The sequence below is a fragment of the Gallus gallus genome, chromosome 4 (genome assembly GCF_016699485.2).
Source record: "Gallus gallus isolate bGalGal1 chromosome 4, bGalGal1.mat.broiler.GRCg7b, whole genome shotgun sequence".
NCBI lineage: Eukaryota > Metazoa > Chordata > Aves > Galliformes > Phasianidae > Gallus > Gallus gallus.
In genome coordinates this window covers 50,455,787-50,479,624 of record NC_052535.1, presented here as the reverse complement: position 1 = coordinate 50,479,624, position 23,838 = coordinate 50,455,787, and the positions used below count along the sequence as shown (strand labels likewise).

The window sequence follows — 23,838 nt, the reverse complement described above, 5'->3', positions numbered from 1 at the left end:
AAGTGATTCTATATTCAGTGTTATAAAAAACACTGGCAAATCAACAAAATACTTCCTGAGAGGTTAACATCGTGCCTATAGTTATGTCAAGATGGGTGAAGCTTCCCAGAGAAGATGAAACGTGGTACTGCTGTACCATGTTGGAATATTCATAATGATGAGCAATTATCTGTTGCACTTACTAATGCACTAACTGATCACACTGGGAAATGACACTAGCAAAAAATTGGCATAGTTTTGTTTGAAAAATCTTTGGTGTTTTGGAAAAAAAATAACAACCCCCAGCCTCCGTATTTTGTTTGAAAAGATTTGACATTAGGAAAGATTGTTATTTTCCCATTCCACACAGCCCCCAGTCACAAAAAAAAAAAAAAAAAAAAGCAGGAATATGTTTTGAAATGTTGTCAATTGAAATATTGCTCACAGGGACAGAACTATTTTTGAAAGCCACTTCACAATTGACTAAAAAGAGAAGAAAGTCTATTTGTGAGGCTTTTAACACCTGAACCTTTTTGCATTCATAAGAACTGACTATTAATTGGGTTTCTTATGTTTGCAACAGCTACAGTGCAGTCTGAATGACAAGTAAAAGCCTTCTTTGTCTCTGAGGAGCAGAGGACAGAATGACAGGCCATCGAGTCCTGAGTACTCATTCACTGGAGGCTACAGAGGTATAAACTATGAACATACTCAGGAAGTCCTCCTCCTCTGCATGTGGGCAGAGATAACTCTCCTTAAAGTTTGATGAACTTGGTCTTTCCCACAAAGATCAACTTGAAAATATGTAGTTGAAGCAATAAGGGAATTATTAGTGTTCTGAGGATATGCTGTGTTAATCTCAAATACTGAGGCATGAAGGAAATTTTCTGTTAGGCAAAGTATCCCCTTGTATTCTGGATCCAGCTGTCTTTTGCTCATCCAGCTTGGAAGAACATTAGTCATGTTCTGCATGAGATAGTTATGTAGGAAACAGGCTTTGGGAGAGTTTTCTGTGCTACTGAGGGTAACATTTCATCTCCTCTAGTTTTTCCTTCCTGATATTTCTTCAGAAGATGGCAGAAAACCTATTCCAGAAAAAAAAAATGATTAAGCAAGTTGTTTCAGGACTGATAATGTGTCTGTCAATCAGATAAATCACACTGAAGTGCATGCTATAGTTTTTCTTCTTCATCATGCTGTGAAATTTCTAAGTCATCCTTCTGCATTGGAAATTATAGTTTCCTTTTTTTCCTGCTGACATTGCTATTCATATGGTCAGTCTAGGATATGAAATCAGCAGTATGAGGCTCGTAAGATTGACTCAGCATACTTGATGAAACAAGCTGCTCTAATTCATTGCCTCCCTCATTTCCTTGGGTGTACAGTGGAGATTTTTTGAGCTCTTCACACGCAAGTCAACCAGTATCCTATAAATGTTGTTACATTTCATAGCCTCAGGAGAGAAGAGCAGCTGAATCACCATCTAATTACAACACTTTCTTGGACAATATCTTGACACTCACAGTAACCAGTGAAGCTCATTAGGAAAAGAATAAGGAAGCGTGAAGATACTTTATGCTTTTATTCTTCCTCTGTATTTTTCCAGATGCCAAGAATTTGAAGCTGAGGATCTACTTGATCCAGAGAGAGCACCTTTCTGTTGAATAGGTCTCATAAGATTTTCCCTCATGAATTTGTCTAAGCAATGGTGGAATTCCTATAAAAATGTAATATCCACAAATAGATGTAGCAAAGAATCCCACAGGCTAACTGTTGGAAGGAGAACATGTTCCTTTAGTTTCTGCTGGACCTGTAACTTGCTGCCTTAATTTTTTGCCCTGTTTTTCTTTTAGATTGGTATCAACAAAAACCAATAATTACTCTTTCACCTTAAGCACGCTATTTGAAACATTACAGAATTTTGTCACATTCCCTTTTTCCAGTCTGAAAAAAATCTATTATGCTTCATTTTTTCCCATCCTATAACTCTTATCAACCTTGTTTTCCTCTGGACCGTACCTAATTATAGTGTACAGACATAGATGTCCTTCCTGCTTCCCTTCTGCCACAGTTAACTGGATCACATCCCAGTTCTTTGAAATCTGGGTACTTCAAAACATGTAAAAAAGCTACAGAAGATGGGAAGAAGTACATATTTTTATATATGAATACATATGTACTTTTTTTTTTTACATGGAATTATATGTCTGGTTCTGCCCTGTTCCCTAATTTCTCTCTTTAATGCTTGAAAGTATGCATAATTGGATTCTCTGTTTTTCTGGAAGACATAACACCTTTTTATCCCCATGATCCAGTCTTCAGATAAGGTCCTGTTGAATTCTGTGAGCAAAAAGAAATTGATTTTTCTGTCACTAAGTATTATGTACCTTGTGATTGAATATATTGTTTGTACCGAGAATGTGCACTAAAAAAAAAAACACAGATTCTTTGCTTTAAAAGATGTTAGGGATCTTTTTTTTACAGCTATAACATGACCAATTTCTTTTTATGGAAGCAAATTTACCATTTTTCTACTTGTAAACGGTCATCATTAATTACCACAGCAGGCAGTCACTCCTTCCCACCTACGTCACACACAGCCCCACTTAGTCAAATCAGAGTACAAGCTCCTGCAGATCACAGGGATTTACTGGCGTTCGGTACATTAGGGCGAATCTGCCTTCATGTCGGTATCTCTGAGTAAAGTCTTTAAACTCCATGCCTCAAAATCAACAAGTGTTTGGTGGTTGTTTTTGGTTGGTTGGGTTTTTTCTTGTTGTTGTTGTTGTATGGAACATCCCAGGTACATTGCAAAAGCCTGAATCTCAGGTGTGCCTGTTTGTCATTGCATGGTAAATCTGCCTTTTCACATGAATATACTTCTCTACAACGGCATAAGGAAAATGGCTTATTCAACATGATTGTGACTATATGTCATACAAGCAGGCAGAAAATATCTAAGCCTCGTTGGAATATTTATTGTTCTTTTCAACCTTGTGTATAAATACCAAATTGTTAAACATTAACTCTTTTTTAAAAAATAGGATATACTTTTTTTTTCTTTTTTCTTTTTTTTTTCTTTTTAAAGGGTGCCTGGTGATGATGGTAAAATCAGGGTATAAATAAGGCTATAAGTTTTGTGTTCTGGTCCTGGATCACCCTGGCCCTGTGCTGCAGCTGGATTTGAATTTAATCTGGCAGGGGTTTTCTCTTCCCAGCAGAGAATCTGCTTCTTGGGCAAGCTTGTAGAGTAACTAAACAGACTTCCTCACACAAGTCAAGGACGAGTTGGGGTATCTTATTGTCATGACATGGGCACTCTTTTCAAACCCAGCTCTCACCTCCACTTGGGCCTTGTGTGAGTGGACTACTTGCCCTCTCCGAGCCCATGACTCAGCAGCCTGTGGGTTTCTGGCTGGTGGCAACTGAACAGCCTGGCACACTCTAGTGGCAGGGAACCAGAGGTGGGAACTCCTACAGGAATGGGTTGGTTTCAGCCACCATGATTTGAGCATTTTCTTGAAGTTCTTAAGTTTGTAAGATGCTATGAGGACAAAATCATATGTCCTATGCATTTAGGAATATATTCAAATTTAATTTTAACAACCATATTTCTCTGCCAAACACGCTCTAATTTCATTGTGGATTTTGTTAGCTGGAAAGCAACTAACCCTGGATATTATTTAAAAGGTTGCATAGCATTCCTAGTCCCGCTTGCTGAAAAGGAAGATGTTAAGCCTTAAAGTCTGCTGGGGGAACACCTCTTGAGCGCAGAGCTGTGTTCAGTGGTGTCGCTGCAATCCCACTCTGTCTTCCCAGTATTTGGAGACTGTGTGTTGCCTTATTTCAGTTCTCTGGCTCAGGGAGGCAGCTATTGGATTGCTACTGGAGCTTTTTGGAGCAATGAAGCATGATTGAAAATTTTCCACCACAATCTTTTCTAAGATGTAATAATTATGATAACATTTTTTCCTTAGTCCAGGCAGCAAAAGAAATAATATGGTGTTAGGCAATGGGCATCTCATTCTTTTCAGCTTGGGCAAGGGAAGATGACAAAGCAGACTGATTTATTACTGTGGTGTCTGAAAGCCTGCAAACCTACTCTCTCCTTAATTGCAAAATATTTTCAGGAAGAGGGAAGCTGTGAACAAAGACCATTAAAAATAACTCTGGGCTTACAATTCAGCTGTCAAGTATTTCCTTGTGCACTGACCATTTGGACTGTATTGCTGCTAATGAGCTGACTTTTCTTCCTCTTGGAGCTGTGTGTGAACTCACTGATTTGGTCATTGCAAATTATCAGATCCAAACAGTATGAAGATGCACTTTTTTACTTGGGCTTCTCTACCAGTTCCTTTCCTTGCTGCTGTGCATTACAGCCTGATGCTTTGTGGCCCTAGATATGTCAGGCCTGTAAGCCTTGGGAGTCTGAAATATTTCTTGCTTTGGTCCCTCTACAGGAAGTTAAGGAAGTGCTAAACTAAGCAGGAGGGGCAGATCTCAGGAGTGCGGGGGATGCATATTTCGCTCCAGAGTGCCTGCCTCTCATTGTGTTTGGTCTTCCAAACAGAACAAATATCTGGCTTCTACTAGCCTGTAATTCCTTCTGCCTTGCTCAGGAGCTTTCTGTAAGAATGACAGGTTCTGGCTCAAGCACCAGCTATCAAACACTAGCCTAGGTGCTAGCTCTTGTTCCGCAACACCAAACCTCAGCTACAACTCTACCTGTTATTGTGGAACTGTCTTACAAGATGCCCACGTAAAGAATGACATTTTCATGCTAAAAATCCTGTTCCTCCAAAATGAAAGTATTCTGATTAGAAACTGAATTGATGTGCTAAGTGTGCAAGATGTAAAAGAGTAATAGAGACTCAGGCTAGTTTTAAAATGTAAAGAATATAGCCTTTATAAACTGTTTTCTATGTTTTTTTCCCCTGTATTTCAGGTATTTGGCCCTCAGAAAAAATGTAAGCTAACATTTCCCATCTTGCGGATGTTTATAAATGTGGTATTATGTGCTGGCTGTTGTTTATTTGGGGGAATCTTCTCATTGTTCTCGAGAAGATGTTTGTTTTTCTTTTTGCAGCAATGTTCTGTGCAAACTTCTTTGGAAAGTGCCAACCCTGTAGCAGCCTGGACCTGAACACAGTCCTTCTGATGGCATTAAGGGCAAAGGTCTCTTGGACTTCAATGGAAACATGCTTGCTGGGTACCGTCCTCACTGCACTGACGTCAGTGATAAGATTTACAGTAACTTAGATGAAGTCAGCTTTTCATTGCTGACTTTAGGTCCATTTCAAATAGACAAGGAATAGAACAATCAGGGCTGGCCAGCATTTTGGTCTTTGTTTGAAGAATTTATGGAAGGCAGCAGTCTCTGAGGTCTTACAAGATCTCTGTGGGTGACACATTAAGGCCCCATCTCATAGAAGAAAATAATTTCTCTATTAGGTTGTGGTCAATGTCTTGTGTCATGTTTCACTAGAGTAAATACTTCAGCCTTGTTCAAATCTCTTAGCAGGAATTTAAGTCCAGGAATAGGCTGAGATAAATGCAATTTAGAGCAGTGTGAATGATTAGTTTGGTTTGACTACTAAATATGCAAATAGTAAGGTAGGACTGACAAACTCCCCATGCAGTGAGAATCTCTTCAGCGTGTTTTCTCAAACTATCAGTTCTAGCAATGTGATTGTATGTAATATTACTTTCCTTTGCTTTCTCAAACATCTGGAAAGGTGCTTTCCAGTCTTGTCTCCAATGGGAGATTTCATAACAAGTAACTAAGAGGGACTTGAAAGAAACAAACTACCTTCAAGTTAAGCTCTGCTACTTGTGAACTGGGAAGGTTCTCTTTTTTTTTTTCTATAGAACAGTCATGTCAAAAATCCAGAGGACAGGTGTTGATGGGATGTGGAGTTTAACCCACTCAGGGTTCATAAAATCAACTAGACAATGGGTTCTGCTGCTCCTCACACCTTCTCCCTTGTGCTGGTGCAGCTTTTCAAAGCAAGCTCAATTATTGCTCCTCAGCTAGGAGAATTTCATTCACATACATTCATTCACCACTGGCTGTTCTGAATGTGAATTATAGCATGATTCAGAATGAATTCAGCAGATAAGCTGTTAAGGTACATCACTTCTAAGGGGAAATCTGAATGCTGAGCAGCTTTTAACAATAAAATTATGTCAGAGATGTGTTGAGGAATAAGACACTCATTGCAGAAAGGGGTGCAGAGAAGGGTGAAAAAGCTCTTAGATTGCTTCACAGTGCCAAAAAGGAAATACTCTTCAATCAGCAACTGTGGCTTGTTGACAAATGCATAACATCTGCAGTGCTTATGAAGGAACTTACTTGCTCAGTCATTTTCCTGTGATGTGATTAACCATTTTGTTTGACGTTCATAAGAACATTTTTGATGGGCTAGAATGTCTTAATTCTCTGACATACCAAACTCCTCACTAGCTGAGCTGACCTTTACCCAGCCTAGAGTTCTGGAAAATCCTATTGCAAAAATCTTCTGTACCAACAAAGTGAGAGGAAACTTTAGTTGTACTAAGGTGCAAAAAAGGGTTCACACTCAGAAGTATTGCTTGGCCACTGTTCTTTAAGTTGTGCAAGGCTAACCCTACATTCCAAGTGGTATTATCAGGAACCAATTTTAGAAAAAAAATCATAGAATTGCTAAGGTTGGAAAAGACCCACAGGATCACCCAGTCCAACCATCCACCCATCACCAATGGTTCTCACTAAACCATGTCCCTCAACACAACACCCAAACGTTCCTTGAACACCTGCAGGGTCGGTGACTCCCCCACCTTTCTGGGCAGCCCATTCCAGTGCCTGACCACCCTTTCAGAGAAGTAGTATTTCCTAACGTCCAGCCTGAACCTTCCCTGTCGCAGCTTGAAGCCATTCCCTCTAGTCCTATCACTAGTCACCCGAGAGAAGAGGCCGACCCCCAGCTCACTACAACCTCCCTTCAGGTAGTTATAGAGAGCAATAAGGTCTCCCCTGAGCTTCCTCTTCTCTAGACTGAACAATCCCAGCTCCTTGTAAGGCCTGTGCTCCAGACCCCTCACCAACTTTGTAGCCCTTCTCTGGACATGCTCCAGGGCCTCGATGTCTTTCTTACAGTGAGGGGCCCAACACTGTACACAGTACTCAAGGTGCGGCCTCACCAGTGCTGAGTACAGGGGGATAATTACTTCCCTGTTCCTGCTGGCCACACTATTTCTGATACAAGCCAGGATGCCATTGGCCTTCTTGGCCACCTGGGCATACTGCTGGCTCGTGTTCAGTCTAGCATCAATCAATACCCCCAGGTCCATTTCCTCTACACAATCTTCCAGCCACTCTGCCCCAAGCCTGTAGCATTGCCTGAGGTTGTTGTGGCCCAAGTGCAGGACCCGGCATTTGGTCTTGTTGAATCCCATCCCATTGGCTTCAGCCCAGCTATCAAGCCTATCCAGATCCCTCTGTAGGGCCTCGCTACCCTCAAGCAGATCGACACTTCCAGCCAACTTGGTGTCATCTGCAAACTTAGTGCACTCAATGCCCTCATCCAGGTCATCAATAAAGATGCTGAAGAGTACAGGCCCCAGCACCAACCCCTGGGGAACACCACTCGTGACCGGTCACCAGCTGGATTTAACTCCATTCACCACCACTCTCTGGGCAAAAGAGGTTGTAAAAAGTTAGGTGAGCACCATTTTCTTTATCTTTGTCTGTGTTAGACAACACCTTGTGTCTTTTGCCTCAGGAATCAGAATATCCTGCAACTAGTCCTTTGTATGGGAACCAATAAAATAATCTTTAGTGAAGGCTATGACTAGGAGGCAGCTGAAGTTATGAATATGTAATCCATGCTGTCACTTTCAGATATGCTCTCAAATAAAAAAAGTTCTGAGGAAAATAATTTAATATCATACTTGAGGGAGTGAGTGATTATACCTACGTTACTCTGGGCAATTAGCTGCGTTTTACCAGTGGGTCCCACCTCCTGGCCAGTTTTTTTTTCCAGCTACAGGGAGGTTCCCTTACCTTTTCTGATTGAGACAACCTGGTGTCACACTTGGTCATTAGCTGTTAGTGAGAGAGAAGAGATACTGGCTGGTCCATTGCCAATTTGCGTGGTGAGACGCCATAGCTATGCTCTCCTCATGCCCTGGTGCCTCCTGTAAGCAGGGAGAAGAAAGGGAGTATGAATCAGAAAAGCCCAAGGAGAAGGAGTAACTTGAAAAGAATTTATCTGATGAGGTCAGTGTGTCAAGACCTCTATTTGATGACACAAAGAGAATAAAAATACATGTTATAACATAAGGAAAATATGCAATTTGCACAGCTCATCCTTCTGCTTTGCACAGACGATAGGGAAATTTTTTAGGATATTGAAAGAAGACTCCAAAGCACTAAGTCTCCTTGACAAGAGTCCTGACCCTCCTCTCAATGACTGAGGATTATTGCAATGGTTAATTAAGGTAACTTGTGCAAACAAGCAGCAGAAGTGATAATACCTTGTTTTTAGTGGATTTGAGTTTTGGGATTAGATTCTCTGATGTCTAATTATGCACAGAAGCAATCTGAGAAAGTTCATACAATTAAGGTCTTTGTAACTTCTCTCTTCCTCCCTGCTGTAGGTTCTCTACTATGCCATGACAGCTTAGTTTACTTAAGTTCTGATGAGAATGTCTACCACTACCTGTAGACTTTCAGAAAATATCTAGAAAATACCGTGAAAGTAGCCAACACTCAAAAATCCCCAGGGGAAAAAGAACAGTCAAGGCAGTTTCATCACGTGATTGAGTTTATTTACTAAGGAAACCAGGCTGCATGCCGCCAAACAGATGTGGCAGCTACAGACCTGTAGCAAAGGCAGTGAGAAAAAGACATTCAGCCATTCAGGACCTATTGAAATGTATTAGCACTGAGGGTTTGGAACTAAAGATACTTAGAGAAGAACAGAAATGCAGAAATGCTGCTGCCACTGTCAAAGGGAGTTGAGAATCACAGTAGCTGTTTGTGCTGTCCTTCATTAGTCCTTCACAGTCTCCTCTGGCCAGCTGGCAGCATTCCAGTGGCAGAGGATGTCCAGCAGGCATGGAGGGAGCAGTTGACAGCCATGGCTCCTTTCTACTCCTGCAATGAGCCTTGCAAACCAGTTCACTTCTCTCCTCTGCTGCCAGCTTTCTGACACAATCTTTCCTTCACCAATGCATGGAGAAGACAGTGCATGTGTATACTAAACAGGGACAGGAGTAGGGACTGTGCAAATGTAAACCAAAGGGATTGTTCTTGTTCCAAAAGGCTTCCACAACAGAATCACACTCACCAGTTACACATGCTGTGATGTCTGCATGAACTGAGAATGGGAATGCCAGGTGTTGCAAACTAAAGAAACTGGAATATATCTGTACATGTCCAATTCTGCATCTGTAGGTAGATTTGCTGCTGAAACGAGATGATTTGTGAAGCTTTCCTCTAAGTGGCTTAAATTCAGTTTTCCCAAAAATTCACTTTCATGCGCAAGAGCATCTAGCCCTGCTCATGGCTTTTGGTGGGCTTTTTTTGTTTGTTTGTTTGTTTTTGTTTTTCACAGAGGCTGTGAATTAATGCAATAAAGCCATCACAACAGCTGTCACAACCAGTATGAAAGTTAGGAGAGACTTTATGTGAGGAACAAATTAGCAGCAGAACAATCAGAGCTGAAACAGGCAGTGTTGTCCTTGCTTTACCCACAGTGTACTCCTTACTTTTGCATTTTCACATAGGATGTATTTAAAAACAAGGTGAGAATAGCGTTCTTCCTTTACAATGGTCTATCAGCGATAAGTTGTGCTGCCTGAGCTCTGTGAAAGCCCATGCCATGCATTTCCCTGCAAATGGGACCAATGGAAAGAGGCTCAGTCTCGTGCTCCAGTCTAGGGCTGCCATTGAAGTAAAGGAATGATGAGGATTGTAATTTTGGAGCAGTGAAAGATGTCGATGGACATAGTTTATCCAAGCCATTATATGATGAGATTTGATGTCTCTCATTTATGTTAACGCATAGAACAGACACTGGGCATACCTAATGTTTATTTTTGAGAAGCAAAACACTGTAATTAACAAAGGATTATTATTATTTTTTTTTTTAATTAGGAAACATACATAGCAATCAACATATAGAAAAAAAAATCCATTTAGTTTACAGGCACTTTTTTACAATTATTCTGTTGTGTGCTGATGTTTCTACACAGTAAGCGCACATAAAATACACGGCACATTGTCTGACATTTGGAAAGATTGCCATTAGCGGAGATATAGAAATCATGTGGTGGTCCCACCCTGACAGCAGTTAATTACCACTATTTAGAAGTGGATTCCTCCTGTTAAGTTTTCTGCTGGACAGAAATACGAAGAGCGTGAGAACTGCATACATACAGTTCCAAAAGGGAATTTGGACTACGATAAAACATTCATCAGTGCAATGGCCACTACATATACGCCATCATATAAGTTACGACATTACACCATACAAAATAACACATAACATGTCTGAGGAGCCCCATCAGCGGCTTGCTGATGCTGGAGTCCAGGCAAAGCTTTTCCACTGACAGAATTCAGGATAATCTCTGTAAGTCTTCTCCTTCAATACACCCTGAAAGCAAGGCTTTCAAGGCAGAAAACGAGGACAAAACTTGAGAGCAGTGCTTCCCTGTCGCAGCAGTCAGACCCGCGCGCTCAGACCCCCGAGCACGAAGGTGCTCCGTTAGGATGCCCCGCAAGCGCCGGCCGCGTCTCGCCGAGCTCAGCTCCGCTGTGCAGCGCTGCAAGCAGAGAGCGGGCGCTCAGCGCTACGGCCCCGGCCGCCACGGCTCTGGAGGCAGGCGGGGCACCGCGCTAAGTACCTGTTGAGGAACCTGGCGACGAGCAGCTTCACCCATGGCACCGAAGGGCTGAGGCACAGCGTGTGACCCTGTTTCGTCGTGGCTCTGCGGGGCGAGCGGGGTCAGTCAGGGTCGGGGGAGAGAGGGTTAAGGACAGGGAGAACTCACATGACTTCTGGTGCGGCGCAGTGCGGTCCCTCGGGAATGAGCTCCACCTGGACCAAGTGCCGCGGCGGGATGCGCTCGGCTACGGCTCGCACGCAGCGGCAGCGCAGCTCTCCGGCCGGCGGCGCACCTGAGACGGGGAGGGTGGCTCAGCCTGGCTGCGGGGCCCTGCGCCGCAACCCCGCCTGTATCCCCACCTGTGCCCGCATCCCACCCCTTTGTGCTCTCACCCCAGCAGAGCGCGGCGGTGGCGGCTAAGAGCAGAGGGAGGAGGAGACGTGGGCTCATGGCTGGGGCTGTCAGTTGGTCACTCCGCGTGCTGGCTGTGCCGCCTCGCTGTCCCCATTGCTTTTATTCTCTCGGTACCGTAGCTGCCTGGGGATTTCCCGGGTGCGGAGTGGGGTCGGGGCGGGGAAGTTGTTCCACCCGCTTTGGCCGCTCTCGGGCAGGTGGAGGTCGGGAGTCCTCAGCACTCGTTCCACCTCTTAGTGCTGCGGGACGCGACGGGGCCACCCGGCCCTTCCCTCCGAACCCGCACAGCAGCGGTTTTGCCTGCAAAGAGGAGATGCTCACCGTTCCCTATCTCAGCTCCTCTTCTGCAAGCTTTCTGCTCCACTGCTTCTTTGTATTCATAATGGTAAATGCATATTCCAGTCAATGCATTTTGCAACAACAAAAAAAGTTTTCTGTGATTCTGTGAGCATTTAAAGAAAATTAGATGGAATCTAGATTTATATTTACGTCGATTTACTTCAGCTATAGTAAAAACACTTTCATTTGTAATTAGCCTTGATATGAATTATGATTTTGCAGGGTTTTTGTTGTTGTTTTTGCTTTTGAAGTGGGGGTGCAGCCATGCAGCCAGTCCTTATTATCTTTTTTATAGGTATTTGTTAACACAAATGGAGTTCAGCAAAGCAAATTGAGGCTGCCGTGGGTTTTGTTCCACACCTTGCAGTATTTTTTATACCATCTGTTGCTTCCATTTAGAATGCATTTATGGCTGTGCAAGAATTAAAGATCTGGAGGTGTGCACTTGGATCTACTTCCCCCTGCAACTTTCTAATTTTTATTTAATAAATGTTCATTTGCTGTTGAACATATATCTGAAACTTTAAGCACTAATGCAAAATCAGGTAGAAACTGATTTCAGTGAGATTTGTGGAGATCTGCTCATAAATCATTATTTGAATGGCTTAAGACCAAATATGCTATAGTGACTATTTTGGACTGGCTTGACTTGATATTCAGCAGAAAATCGATATTGTTTCCTTATAAGAAGACTGTCAGAAGTGGCACAGAGCACAGAGTTAGCTTCCTGCAACTGAACTACACAGGTTATGTTTAATTAATTAATTTATTTTAAAATGTTAAATTAACATTAAATTAATGTTAAATTAACATTAAATGTTAAATTAACAAAATTAACAAACCAGGTAGTTGTTGTAATTCAAAAGCAATAGGACTGAGCAGGAATTAACTTCAGGTAAAACTGTACTGGCAGGGGGGGGGGCAACATGGAAAGCAAAATTAAAATTGCAAGGATCACAGTGCAATAATCCTAATAGAAGATGTAATGTCCAAAAATTAAAACCCAGCTCAGGACTCAGAACAGGTAAGATGTAGCAGGGGAACAGTCCTAGTGAGAGCTAAATGAGATAACTACCCAGTGGTACACAGAAGCTCTCAGTCCTGAACTTTGTCCTCTTAATGGATCAGGCAGTTCATCCAGCTCCTTGCTTAGTCTTACATGGGAAACCAGAAGTTCAGAAAGATGGTGATTACCTCTAGCAGTCAGGAAAACCCCACAGCAGGGATAATGGAACTAGATGATCTTTGAGCACTCTTTCAACCTAAGCCATTCTATGATTCTATGAAGTAGCTAATAACTAATTTGCACCCCTTTCCAATGGCCATTTGGTAATGTCATCCTTCAGGCTGTTGGCTTGTATCTGAGTCTTAGAAGGAAATTACACGATCAAGCTGCCTTTCTATCCTCCTCTGTCATTTCCCTACTTCCCCAGTCTCATCCCTCCTGTAAAGTTCGTGTCATTTCCCCAGCTGCAGAAAGATTTGACTAAGAGCTGTAGGTCTAAAGGATATCAATCAAGTTAACACATGTTTGTGTTGAGTCAGTGGTGGACGGAGGGAGAGCAAGCCAAAGCAGCCCTGCCTTAAGAGAGAATCTGCAGCATCAGCTGTGCTCTTTGCCTTGGCAGCTGGCCAGTCCAGATGTTCCAGATGTTCCTGCCTGGAGCCAGCATGTCACTTGGAGTTAGCTACCTCCTGCACTGTCTCTTGTCCAGCTGTTCAGGTTGGATTAGAAATTGAAAAGAGTTGGGGAAATGGGACATGGCTTATACAGACAAGAGGAGAAACTGAGGTGTTACAAGAGAAGCAGTGTGGACGTGAAGAGGACCTGTAGTCTTCTAGAGGGCTTAAAGGTTGTGTGGGGGTCCAGAAGGTAATACATTTGGTAGATTGGAAGAAATGATGGCTTTAAATCTGGACTTCATACCTCCTGTGAGTCATAAGATGTCATCTGTTTTTTTTTATTTCAACTTACTAGTTTCAATGAGAATGAATTCTTCCCCGACATTTATAGGTTCATATGAAGGTTTATATGAATTTATAGGTTTATATGAAGTTCAGCATAAATCTGATGCATCGGGTAACTGTGGCTTCAGGCGAGGTGATCATCCAGGCTGTTTTTGCCACCTGACTTGTTTAAGTAACAATAGTATCAGTAGATCCCAGTAAATAGTGTTGTATAGTGTTTTTGTTTTGTTTTGTTTTTAAGCCAGTAGAGTGGCAACTGAGGAGTTTGGAGCCTTGCAAAGGCAAGGATTGTTTTCTCAAAATCTGGAGAGATTGCTAAAGAAAACAATAAGAAACACAGCTGTTAAGTGTGGACAATGTTAAATGTATTCAGGGGCAACCAATGAGCAGAAAAGTTAGAAACAAATTCTGGGATCCCTTGAGATCATAGGGGTGGAACCACCATTTTCTCCATGCTGCAACGCCATGAGGATTGCACTATGTCTGCCCCATAGTACTGCCCCACAGAGAACATAGCACTTCCTTGGGGAAGTGCTCCTCCCCAAGGAAGTGCTATGTTCTCTGTGGGGCAGTACTAATGGGTGCAGATTTTATTTGCATATGTACATCCATTTAAGCCACCTTCATATACAGGAATCAAGAGCCCTTTTCTACCTTTGCATACTTGTATGTGTCCATAACTAGTTTTCTTCTAAGCTCAGCATTTGCAATGAACTGAGGCTTACGCTGCATTACCAGGAAGAAGGATTTGCCTGGCTGTAGCACACTGAGGCAATACACAGGATGATGCACAGGTTGGCCAGCTCAGGTCATTGAAGCTTTCATCAGAGGGTTCAGCTCTGTTGAGTAAGAAATTGTCACAGTTAGGTTACGTGTTTTCCTTGGACAGAACACATGAGTAAGGACAATTTACGTGACATTTATGCTTGGATGACTGTTCACAAAATCTGAACTATCAAGCTCATTCTACAGTGATTACTGCTGGGGAAATTCCAGAAGTCCCCAGGGATCTGAAGCATGAGGCTATTTTGGATGTAGAGTGAAATTCAGCAGTTGGCTCTCTCGGAGAGTCATGTGCTGAAACGTGCAGTAGTCAGAGGTCATGAACGTGCTGAGATGCAGTAGACAGCACAAAGCTTGAATCCTGTGAGTCAATACTCATGCAAAACATGCCCTGTGCATGTGAAGTGGGTATCTCTAGGAGCATTTCAGAAGCCAAGACCATCTGCATGAGCAGTGCTTTTTTGTACTTTTAGACTTCCAGCTCACATTTAGCTACCTTCCATGTGAACATGGGTAGGCTCTTTTCAGTCCAAATAACAGCAGCAAAAGCACTGAACTACAGATGAGCTTTCTTTGATTCTGCTTTTCTGTGCTGCTGCCTTACTACCTTTGGCATACTTCCTTTTGTAGGTATGGCAAAGACAGGGAAGAGAAACATGTCAGCCAGAATTCAGAAAGCTGAATTCTTGCCTGCCTTCGGCCACATCTCTTTCATTATAGATCTGTCAGTCTTTGGCTATAGGTGGTGTGAATGTGCTGCAGCCAAGTTTATCTCCCCTTAAGCACTGCATTCAGCTCTGGGGCCCCCAGCACAAGAAGTATATAGAGCTGTTAGAGCTAGTCTAGAGGTGGCCACGAGGATGCTGGGATGGTTGGAACACCTCTCCAATCAAGGCAGGCTGAGGGAGGTGGGGTTGTTCAGTGTGGAGAAGAGGAGGTGCCAGGGAAACTGTATGATGGCCTTCCAGTACCTAAAGGGTCCTGTAGGAATGCTGCGGAAAGACTCTTTATCAGGGATTGTAGTGATAGGACAAAAGGTAATGGCTTTAAATGAAAAGAGGGCAGCTTTAAATTATATGTTAGGAAGAAATTCTTCACAATGAGGATGGTGAGGTACTGAAACATCTTGGCCAGAGTAGCTGTGGGTGCCCCATCCCTGGAGGAGTTCAAGGCCAGGCTGGATGGAGCCTGGAGCAGCCTGACCTCTTGGAAGGTGTCCTTGCTGCTCACAGCAGGAGTTGGAATGAAAGGTCTTTTCCAACCAAAACCATGCTGCCATTCTATGACTCTATGAAATTAGCTACCATGAGTGGTGTTGGCAGTTTAGGTATGACAGAACTCACCAAAGCATTTGTATTTCTCTTTCTAAAGGGAAAGAGGAGTTGATTTTGCTAGTTGGGTTGTACAGCTGCAGTTCTGGTCCTACCTTTCCGATTACCAGCCTTTGCTGAGCTACTTTGATAAGGGCTGCTGTGTGAAGGTACTCTGAAATTCTGGCAAGTTATTAGCATGAGTATCATAGAAAGCTTTCCCACCTTAGGCGAGCCCTAAGGAAACGCATGCAGAGAATTACTAGCCACGTGACTTCTTTACATTGTCCAGTCATTAATTTGTTAAGCACAGGAAGTGATGCTGTTGCTTTGTTGCATATCTTGGCTGCTTTCCTTTCCACATCAGTATTTGGTTTGGTATCTATAGTGAAAATATGCATTCACTGGTTGCAGGCCCAGTTAAGCTAAAAGACAATTAAACAGGAGACAATGTCTCTTTCATTTCACCAGGTGAAGCTTTTTTCTAACTCTTTACAGATAGGAGTTTGGAGGAGATGTCCCAGATACAAATATTTGGTCAGTTTTTTTTAATATCACCTAGAAACTATTTAACATAGGCAGTCTCAGAAGGGGCAGGGGTATTGCTGACTGGTCAAGTGTTTCCTCTTTTATAGGAATGCACATTGTTCCACTTCATAAGAGTTAGAAAAATATCGAGTCACTACTACTGCTGCTGCTATCTCCTATTGTGTAAATTACTCTTTTTTTTTTTTTCCTATAGTAGTATGCTGGTACTCCCGAGCACAGATGAATAACCAAATCTCAATATCCTGCTACGATTTTGTGCCATTAAGGTTTTATATTTGCTTTGAATTTGTCAGCTGTTTTATTTCCTTGATTCTCCTTGTGTTCTTCTCTGGTTTTAAAGAGTTACCTGTTTATGTTCCTTTGTAAATAATAGCTCAGTATGCAAGAAGTGCAAGTGTCCCATTGTTCAATTGATATCTTGAAAGATTACAACTCGATTTTGTCGACTGCATTGAGGCACACCTCACACACTACTGTGCACTTTCTTCTTTAATACTCTTTGATATGCTATCACTTACATTTAAAATAATGACCTATAGCAAATGATGGTCAGTATTTTCTTAGCTTTCTTCCTGGATCTTCAGTTGTTTTCAGTGCTTTGGGGTCGTTGGGTCTTTTTTTTTTTTCTTTTTTTTTTTCTCAACAGTTAAAGGTTCTGCTTTACCTGTTCTCAGTGATGGCAATAAGAGAGTGAACAAACACAGTTGTAAGATATGCAAAGGTATGTGTTTATATTACTCAAACATTACCTTAGCAAATATAAAGGCTTGGCTTTCACATTAATATCTTCAGTAATCATTTCTCCGTTTCACAGTTTCAAGTTGCAACTTACCTTTTGGAAGCTAACTATAATGGGATTGCTCTTACTGTCACGCTTTGGCCTTGTCTTGTTTGACTCAGACATGTAAGCATTTCAAAAAGTGCCTGAACTGCCTGGGCTATGGTGGACTGGGTGGTCCTGGGAATTTATACCTGACATGTAAGGACATAAGGGCTTTATTATGAGACTGGCAGCAATTTGTTCTGGGGAGCACTTGCCATCCCTTCCCCAAGGAGGAAGAAGCTCTTGAGATCATCACCAGTCCCAAAAGGCTTTAGGAGTTCCTTTTGGACTTACCAACAGCTGGAAATGCCCTGAATCTTACAAACTTCCTGCCCTGTAGTATGTAAAAACATCACAAAAGGTGTAGAGAATCTCTTGCAGTGAACTGCTAGGCCCTGTTCACCTGTCAGAAACAAGCAGGTTTTTTTGATTGCTAGGACAGATCTCGATTCTGTGGTTTGCATATTAATTTGGGTATAGTTATACTGAATATGCACATACTGCCTACTGCTGCTTGCTAATCTGGCTCTAACATCTGAGAACAGGACTAGTGCTTTGCCAGTGGCTTGTACAGGTGTGATGCTATGTGCTCTGTAACAGCTGGCAGTTGTTCCACTGCTGTTGTGTGACCATGGGAAAAAAGATGCAGCAACAGCCGCCACTCTCTTACGCTGCCAGTTTTCTGATACTTTCTAGGTAACACTTTGTAGTGGTGAGCATAAGAACGTGAGGGTTTCCAAGGAGCATGATCAAATGACTGATGGAAAAAAGTGAGGGTTTTTTTTTGTTTTTTTTTTTTTTCAGTTTGAAAACTGAATCAGTATTTACAGTTCAAGCGGAGCAATGTATGTGCAGTAAAAGGCATGTTGTGTTTCAGAACATTGCTGCCTAAGATAAAGTTTTTACTTCCCAAATTAAAATAGAATGTAATAGGATATAAATTGATATAAATATACTTATTCTGTAAGCTGGATAGAAAAGATTTCCCTCAGTTAAGTGAGGCAAGTGAGCTGTTTCAAAACAAAGAATAAAAATTATGACATCTGAAAAATTTCTAAGTAAAGCCAATGTGAATCTTATAAAAAAAATGAACTATTCAAACCTCCCCCCCAAAAAAAAGAAAAAAGAAAGAAAATAAGAAGAGGAAAAAAAACATACTCACATACTCTGACCCCAAACCTAGCTTAAGACAGTTTTAATCCAATTAAGATGGGTTCACTGGAGTTGAGTAATTCTTGCGGGTAAGCTTTGGATAGTTGTGGTCTTTTGGTTGAAATTATGACGTCAATTGAGGTAAAGCTCATTTGAACATGAGAATGGGAGGAGTTGTTGGAATCATCACACAATCTTTGAAGACTTCACTTGTGACATGCACACTCTGATAATAATTTATGTTACTTTCACTGGCTGTGTTGCAATTAAGGTAAAAAGAAGTTGTATTTTTGTTACATGCTAGAAGATAATGAAGTTGCCATCTGAGTGATTACTTTCTTAATACACTTTGAGTACTACATACATGTTCATTCTTCAGGATATCTGCAGTCTGGGGTAAAATCTATTACATTGTTCCAAACAACAAATGTGCCAGCTACTTAGTTGAAAGGATGGAAAATAAAATAGATGAATTTGCCTAATTCTCAGTGAATTATGAAAAATAATATACAAAACAGTAAGTGGGAAGGGTATTACTTTCAGCTGGTTAAAGGGGGGAAATTTAGAGAAGATATGTTTAGAGGAAAAACATTAATAATTTATTTTTTAGAAGTAAGGTTACCACTGATGTTACTTCTCCATTATCTTATCAATGGCTATTTTCCCCATCATCTCATCTATCATACACTTCATTTTTCTTTCAGATTCCAGATCTCCCAGCCTTTTCTTGACTTCAAATAGCCTTGCTCCATATAAGATACAGAAATATGCACAGAGTATGTGCTAAAAGTTATGTTAATAAATGCAATCACACCATTTTCTCTTTCTTGAAATAGGTAATGAGTACTGGTGTCTGGAGTACACACAGAGGGCAGAAATGTAAACAAGCTGGAGGGAGTCTTTGAAAATATGCTACTGAAAAAAAAAAAGAAAAGAAAAAAAGGAACTTCTGCTCTGCTTGAAATCCAGCATTTTTACCTTTGGCTTTCTCCTAAATACCCAAATTTCCCCTAAAATTGAATTGATCAGGACACTGAAAAGTATGTTTGCTTATCCCTAAGTATACACTTGAATTTGACACTGAATTCTAGGGAAGTTTTTCAGTTTCTTCGAATCCTTCCTCATCTAGTGAACCACTGTTCCATCAGCACGCTTTCCAGCTGGAGTGCTCTGGCCATGTTCGTGGTGCACATTGTTTGAAGCAAACTCTTCTCAATTCTTTTTGCTGAACTCACTCTTACAGACCTTACTGTTCTAACATGACCCATTTGTTATTTATCCTGTTTCTTTTAGTAGCCACTTTAGTATCAGAAGACACTTGCATGTTCTTCACATGCTTTCCTTCAAGTAGGAATAGTATCATAAGAATTTTTCAGTGAGGAAATTTTTTCTGTAGGATTTGGGCTGCCAGCAGATCGTGTGTGTACAAACTGTCTCACATTTCTTACTCCATGTAGTCCTTTGCTGATTTCAATGAAAGATTAGGGTATGTAAAAAACAGTGGTTTCTGTGATGTTAATGAGGAGTAGGTGAAATTTCAGTGTTCAGTATGAATCAACTACAGTATCATTTTTCTTTCAGTGAAAATTGTGTTCACAGCTCATGTAAATTGCTTTTCTTTTGTAGACTGAATGTCTGCTGTCAGAGATGAAATACCAGACAAAGCCTAGAGGAGAGGGAGAAAGAAGGAACAGGCTTGAGAACTATATTCCTAAGCCCTAGATAAATGTGGTTAATGCAGTGTCATGCTCTCTGCAGTCATTGCCTGAGGACACAGGGACTCAGCCTGTCCTAAATTTCTGGAAGATGAATTAACAGAAAATGAAGAGTTGATAGAATTTTGACAACAGAAATGTAGCGAGTCAGCTTTTATTGGTGTCATTACTGGTTCACTGCTGTCAGTGTCTGACTTAGTCATTCACGCACAAGCCCAGATTGCTGCATATATATTTCTTATTGATAATTCAAACACGAGGCTTTCAGGGTGACAGACTTCTTGACAAGTCACTCACTGTTATTTGTGTTGGGCAAGCGCCTTTCACAATAAGATCTGACACCTGCATAGACAACCTAAGAGCAACTGAACTGCTTTAAAGAAGAGTTAGTGCTTAAGGAAGGCAGGATGTTGGCCCAGAACTTATGGGGGAAATGGAGGCTGTGCTTCACATCCATATGGAGAAGGTGAAAAACTCCTTGAACTCCTTTTAATACAATTTGACATAGATTTTTAGGCAAGTTCTTTCACTTCCAGTTATAGTCTCATGTCTTCAGACATCTCCCAAATTCCACACAGCACAAATAGGTGGAAATTAAATTTTCACTCTGCTGTTCTGCTTGCAAATATACTGAACAGTTGTTCTGATATGGCAGGAGTAAGGAAGTAGAAGTATGTAGGTTTTACTCATATTTCATGTGCAGCCATTGTATACTGGCTTCATTACATTGTGGTGCTGGGTGAAGCCCAAACTCCAGCTGTCCTGAAGTGTGATTTATATCCTCACTGACTGATGTTTAATAAGCTCTTAAGAACAATGGCATATGCTAGTCTCTGCACCTGTGTTTCATTCTGCAGAGGCAGGTGCTTCACTGTTCCTTGGATCTGTTGAGATTTTCTAGCAGCCTACCAAAGTCTAGGCATGCAGATATGTGTTTTATGAAACTAGAATCCATTAACTTGCTGAAATACTCTTGACACTTGTTTAGCCATCTAGATATCCAGGTATGATTATGCCAGCAATGGAAGCTTTTTGAGAGTCAGTGCCAGGCTGTTTGGTGAAGCAGTTGGCACAATAGTGCCAATGGACCAAGCTGCCATCATTATCATTATTACGTTTGGATTTGTGAATATTATTTAGATTTACAAACAATGTTCTTGGTAAATTTTTGGGAGGTTGTCCCAGGTTTTTTGATGCAGAAAGGTAACATTTACCTTGAACACATTATTTTTCTATGCAAAAAGTAACAAAAATGTTAGTAAATGCTACGAGCTAGACAATGTTATTCTGTGGAGGAAGTGTTAGATTTGAGCTTTGGTTGCTGTGCCGATACTATTCGTAACTTTCAACATTAGTGTCTGTGTGGAAGAAATTCAGAAACACGGGCAATTCAATTAAAGAGCTCTCTTGATTGTTGAAAGTGCAGAGTAAGCATGGTGCTGACCAGCAAAGTACTTCCCTTTTTCTCTCAGCTACTGTCATTGTTTTGCAATAAAAATAGCCCCAAAATAAACCTTGCGTAACATGAAGAGAAAGTTATCAAACTTCTCCTCTGGACTTTCATGGTGATTTGACCTTAAAATATCTGCTTGTAGTGGAAATACCCTTCTCATTGGTGGTTCTTCTGAGGTAAATTAATTTTTTTAAGTGTTTTTAATTTAGGTCTAGTTTCAGGCTTGAAGCTGTATGTTTATTCCTAACTACTTGCCTGTAGTAGCATACCAATGGGGTCAAAGAAAGCAGCAGAACTTTCTCAAGTGGAGTAGGTTCCTTCCACAACCCAGAAGCTCTCAAGGAATTACCACCAGTCCTATCTTGCTGTGAAATCCCTTTTCCTCTGTCTTTTACACCCAATTGTCACTATTTGCAGCTCAGAGCATGGTGAGAAGCCAGGTGGAAGCTGTCATAGTATCTGTCACTGGAGATGACGAATAAGAAACCTTTCAGATTGTCAGCCTATGTAAGATGTGCCGTTACCTAACATTTGTAATATGCTTGGTCTCGTCATTTCTGTCCTTGTGCTGATGGTTGGGTAACTGCAGATTACGAGCTCTAATGCACAATCAGTGAACAGGCTTCCATAGTTCTTTAGCTGACATCTAAACTAGATTGTGGGAATGATCCTTGAGACCCTCAGCTTTGCCCCTTTACTTAGGGGGTCTCCATCTTTCCTGAGATGAGAGGAATTTTTTCTTTCTTTCTTATCTGCTTCTTATCATGTTTTTGCTTTCTCGCCCATTCTTGATATTGGCTTGTTTTGTTAAACCTCATGGGTGAAAACATTTCTTAGAATAGGCTCTTCATTCACAGTGTCAGCCTTAACACAGAGGCCAGCTGTTGTATTATCATAAATGTCCTTCTTTTTTCTAATCACTATAATATTCTGACTGTTTAACAAATTTTATGGTTCCCTACAATTTTGAGGGGAAAATCAATTTCCTTGTTTCCCCCCTATTTTCTGCACTGCTCTGGACTGGGAACTCTGAAGCTAGCCTTCTCCCTCAGAGCAAATGTGTACTGTTTGCTGTTCCAAAAATGTCTTCATCTCTAACCACAGATATGTTCTAGTTTTCTTTGGAAGACTTCCAGCCCCTGTTTTAAAACACTGTGGCTTATTTTGAGCCTACTCTGTCTTCTGGATATCACAGTCTCGCTTTTTCCCCCACTTCTGTTCAGCAGCTGCCAGAAGCCATCATGGCTGTTTTTCTACTGCACTAATTTCATCTTCACTGGGCATTTTTGTGTATGAGTTTATCGAGCACTTGCCAGCCTGCTATCCCTACGTGTTTCACACATGTGCTCCCTTTCCCACACTGATGTCCAGCCAGAAAAGTATTCATGCAAAGCCAGGTGCTGAGCTGTGCCAGCCTCTCTAGCTTGGGACATGGTGGAGCAGGGTGACCCACACAGTCCTTACACACGGCTTTAGCAGAATACTGGCAAGGCTCCTGCTAAGTCACAGGAGGATTATATGGGCCTGAAACAGTTTTGGTGGAGTCCTTTTTGCTGTTTTTTTTTGTTTTGTTTTGTTTTGTTTTTTCCCTTTGGCTTAATGTTTTGGCCTTAATCTGAACTAGAAAACTTGAGGCCTGATTCCAAGCCTTTTTGATCATGTTTTCTGAGCATTTCAGTATTCTCATATCCTATATTTGAATTACAAAATGTGTGAGGTAGTAGTCACTTGATTACCTGTATAATTACACCTTAATCCATGTATAGCCTGAAGGTATTTGCATCTCCCATGCCAAACATGGGGATGGGACTTTTGAACTTCAATTGGTTTACCTCTAAGGGAGGATGAGCAGTAGCTTCAAGTCACCACCCCACCCTGGCTTTTGTCTGTATGTTTTTTTTAACAGACACGGATTTCCCACCAGTGGGGAGTAACAATTAAACCTAAGCAAAAACCTGAAACGTCTCCAGCCAAACATTTGTTTACTGACACCCTGCATTTTCTCAGGCAGTCTCTGGAATTACACCAGTCTCTGCATTACATCAAACACACCGTAACTGCAAAGCTACTGGGATGCAAAGGGACTGACAAAGAATCACCAGCAGAGCTTTCAGTGCAAAGGGTGGAGTGGCAGGCTGCTGTGTGGAAGGGTTGTGTGCCATTACAGCTGCAGTGCAATATTCTTAATATTCTCAGGTACTCTGCAAGGTTGTCCTCTGCAGTTCATTTTCCATTTTGCACTGAGTGTGGAAATACAAACTGCTTTGTCTGCACAGTGTCTCTTGTATAATTATCTAAATGCTACTAAAGGGTCCTGTGTTGTCTTTAGTTACTCTTTCTTTATTTCATTTACATTTTACTTGAAAATCACATTCCATATCTTTCTTGGATGGCATAAGAGGTTCTTTAGGAGTTAACATTCAAATATGCAACGTCTTCCAGATTTCATTTCTTGAAGGCATGCTAATAATAGGTTTCCTGAAC

The 23,838-nt window shown here is 41.4% G+C and overlaps 2 protein-coding genes across 3 annotated transcripts in view; one reads left to right on the top strand and one right to left on the bottom strand.

Annotated features, from left to right (window-relative positions):
- RASSF6 (Ras association domain family member 6) overlaps positions 1-23,838 on the top strand; it is a 114,820-nt gene that overhangs the window by 15,330 nt on the left and 75,652 nt on the right. The gene's annotated exons all lie outside the window — the stretch shown is intronic.
- LOC422654 (chemokine (C-X-C motif) ligand 1-like) lies at positions 8,021-11,340 on the bottom strand. 2 transcript variants are annotated; one of them, XM_046940831.1, is made up of 4 exons: positions 11,241-11,340; positions 11,014-11,140; positions 10,867-10,950; positions 8,021-8,154 (listed from the first exon to the last, which is right to left on the bottom strand). In XM_046940831.1, exons 1-4 carry the CDS (start codon positions 11,296-11,298, stop codon positions 8,127-8,129), a joined length of 297 nt encoding a protein of 98 aa, XP_046796787.1. In that variant the 5' UTR covers positions 11,299-11,340; the 3' UTR covers positions 8,021-8,126. The 2 variants fall into 2 exon arrangements, with proteins under 2 accessions (XP_046796787.1, XP_420608.2); XM_420608.7 differs by lacking the exon at positions 8,021-8,154 and adding an exon at positions 10,035-10,785.

What these genes read in the sequence shown, in the direction of transcription:
- LOC422654 (XM_046940831.1), bottom strand. Translation starts at nt 11,298, where the DNA reads ATGAGCCCACGTCTCCTCCTCCCTCTGCTCTTAGCCGCCACCGCCGCG. An exon ending in CACCGCCGCGCTCTGCTGGG is followed by an intron (nt 11,141 to 11,240) that starts GTGAGAGCACAA and finishes TCCCCGTCTCAG; the next exon opens with GTGCGCCGCCGGCCGGAGAG. An exon ending in TGCGCCGCACCAGAAGTCAT is followed by an intron (nt 10,951 to 11,013) that starts GTGAGTTCTCCC and finishes CTCGCCCCGCAG; the next exon opens with AGCCACGACGAAACAGGGTC.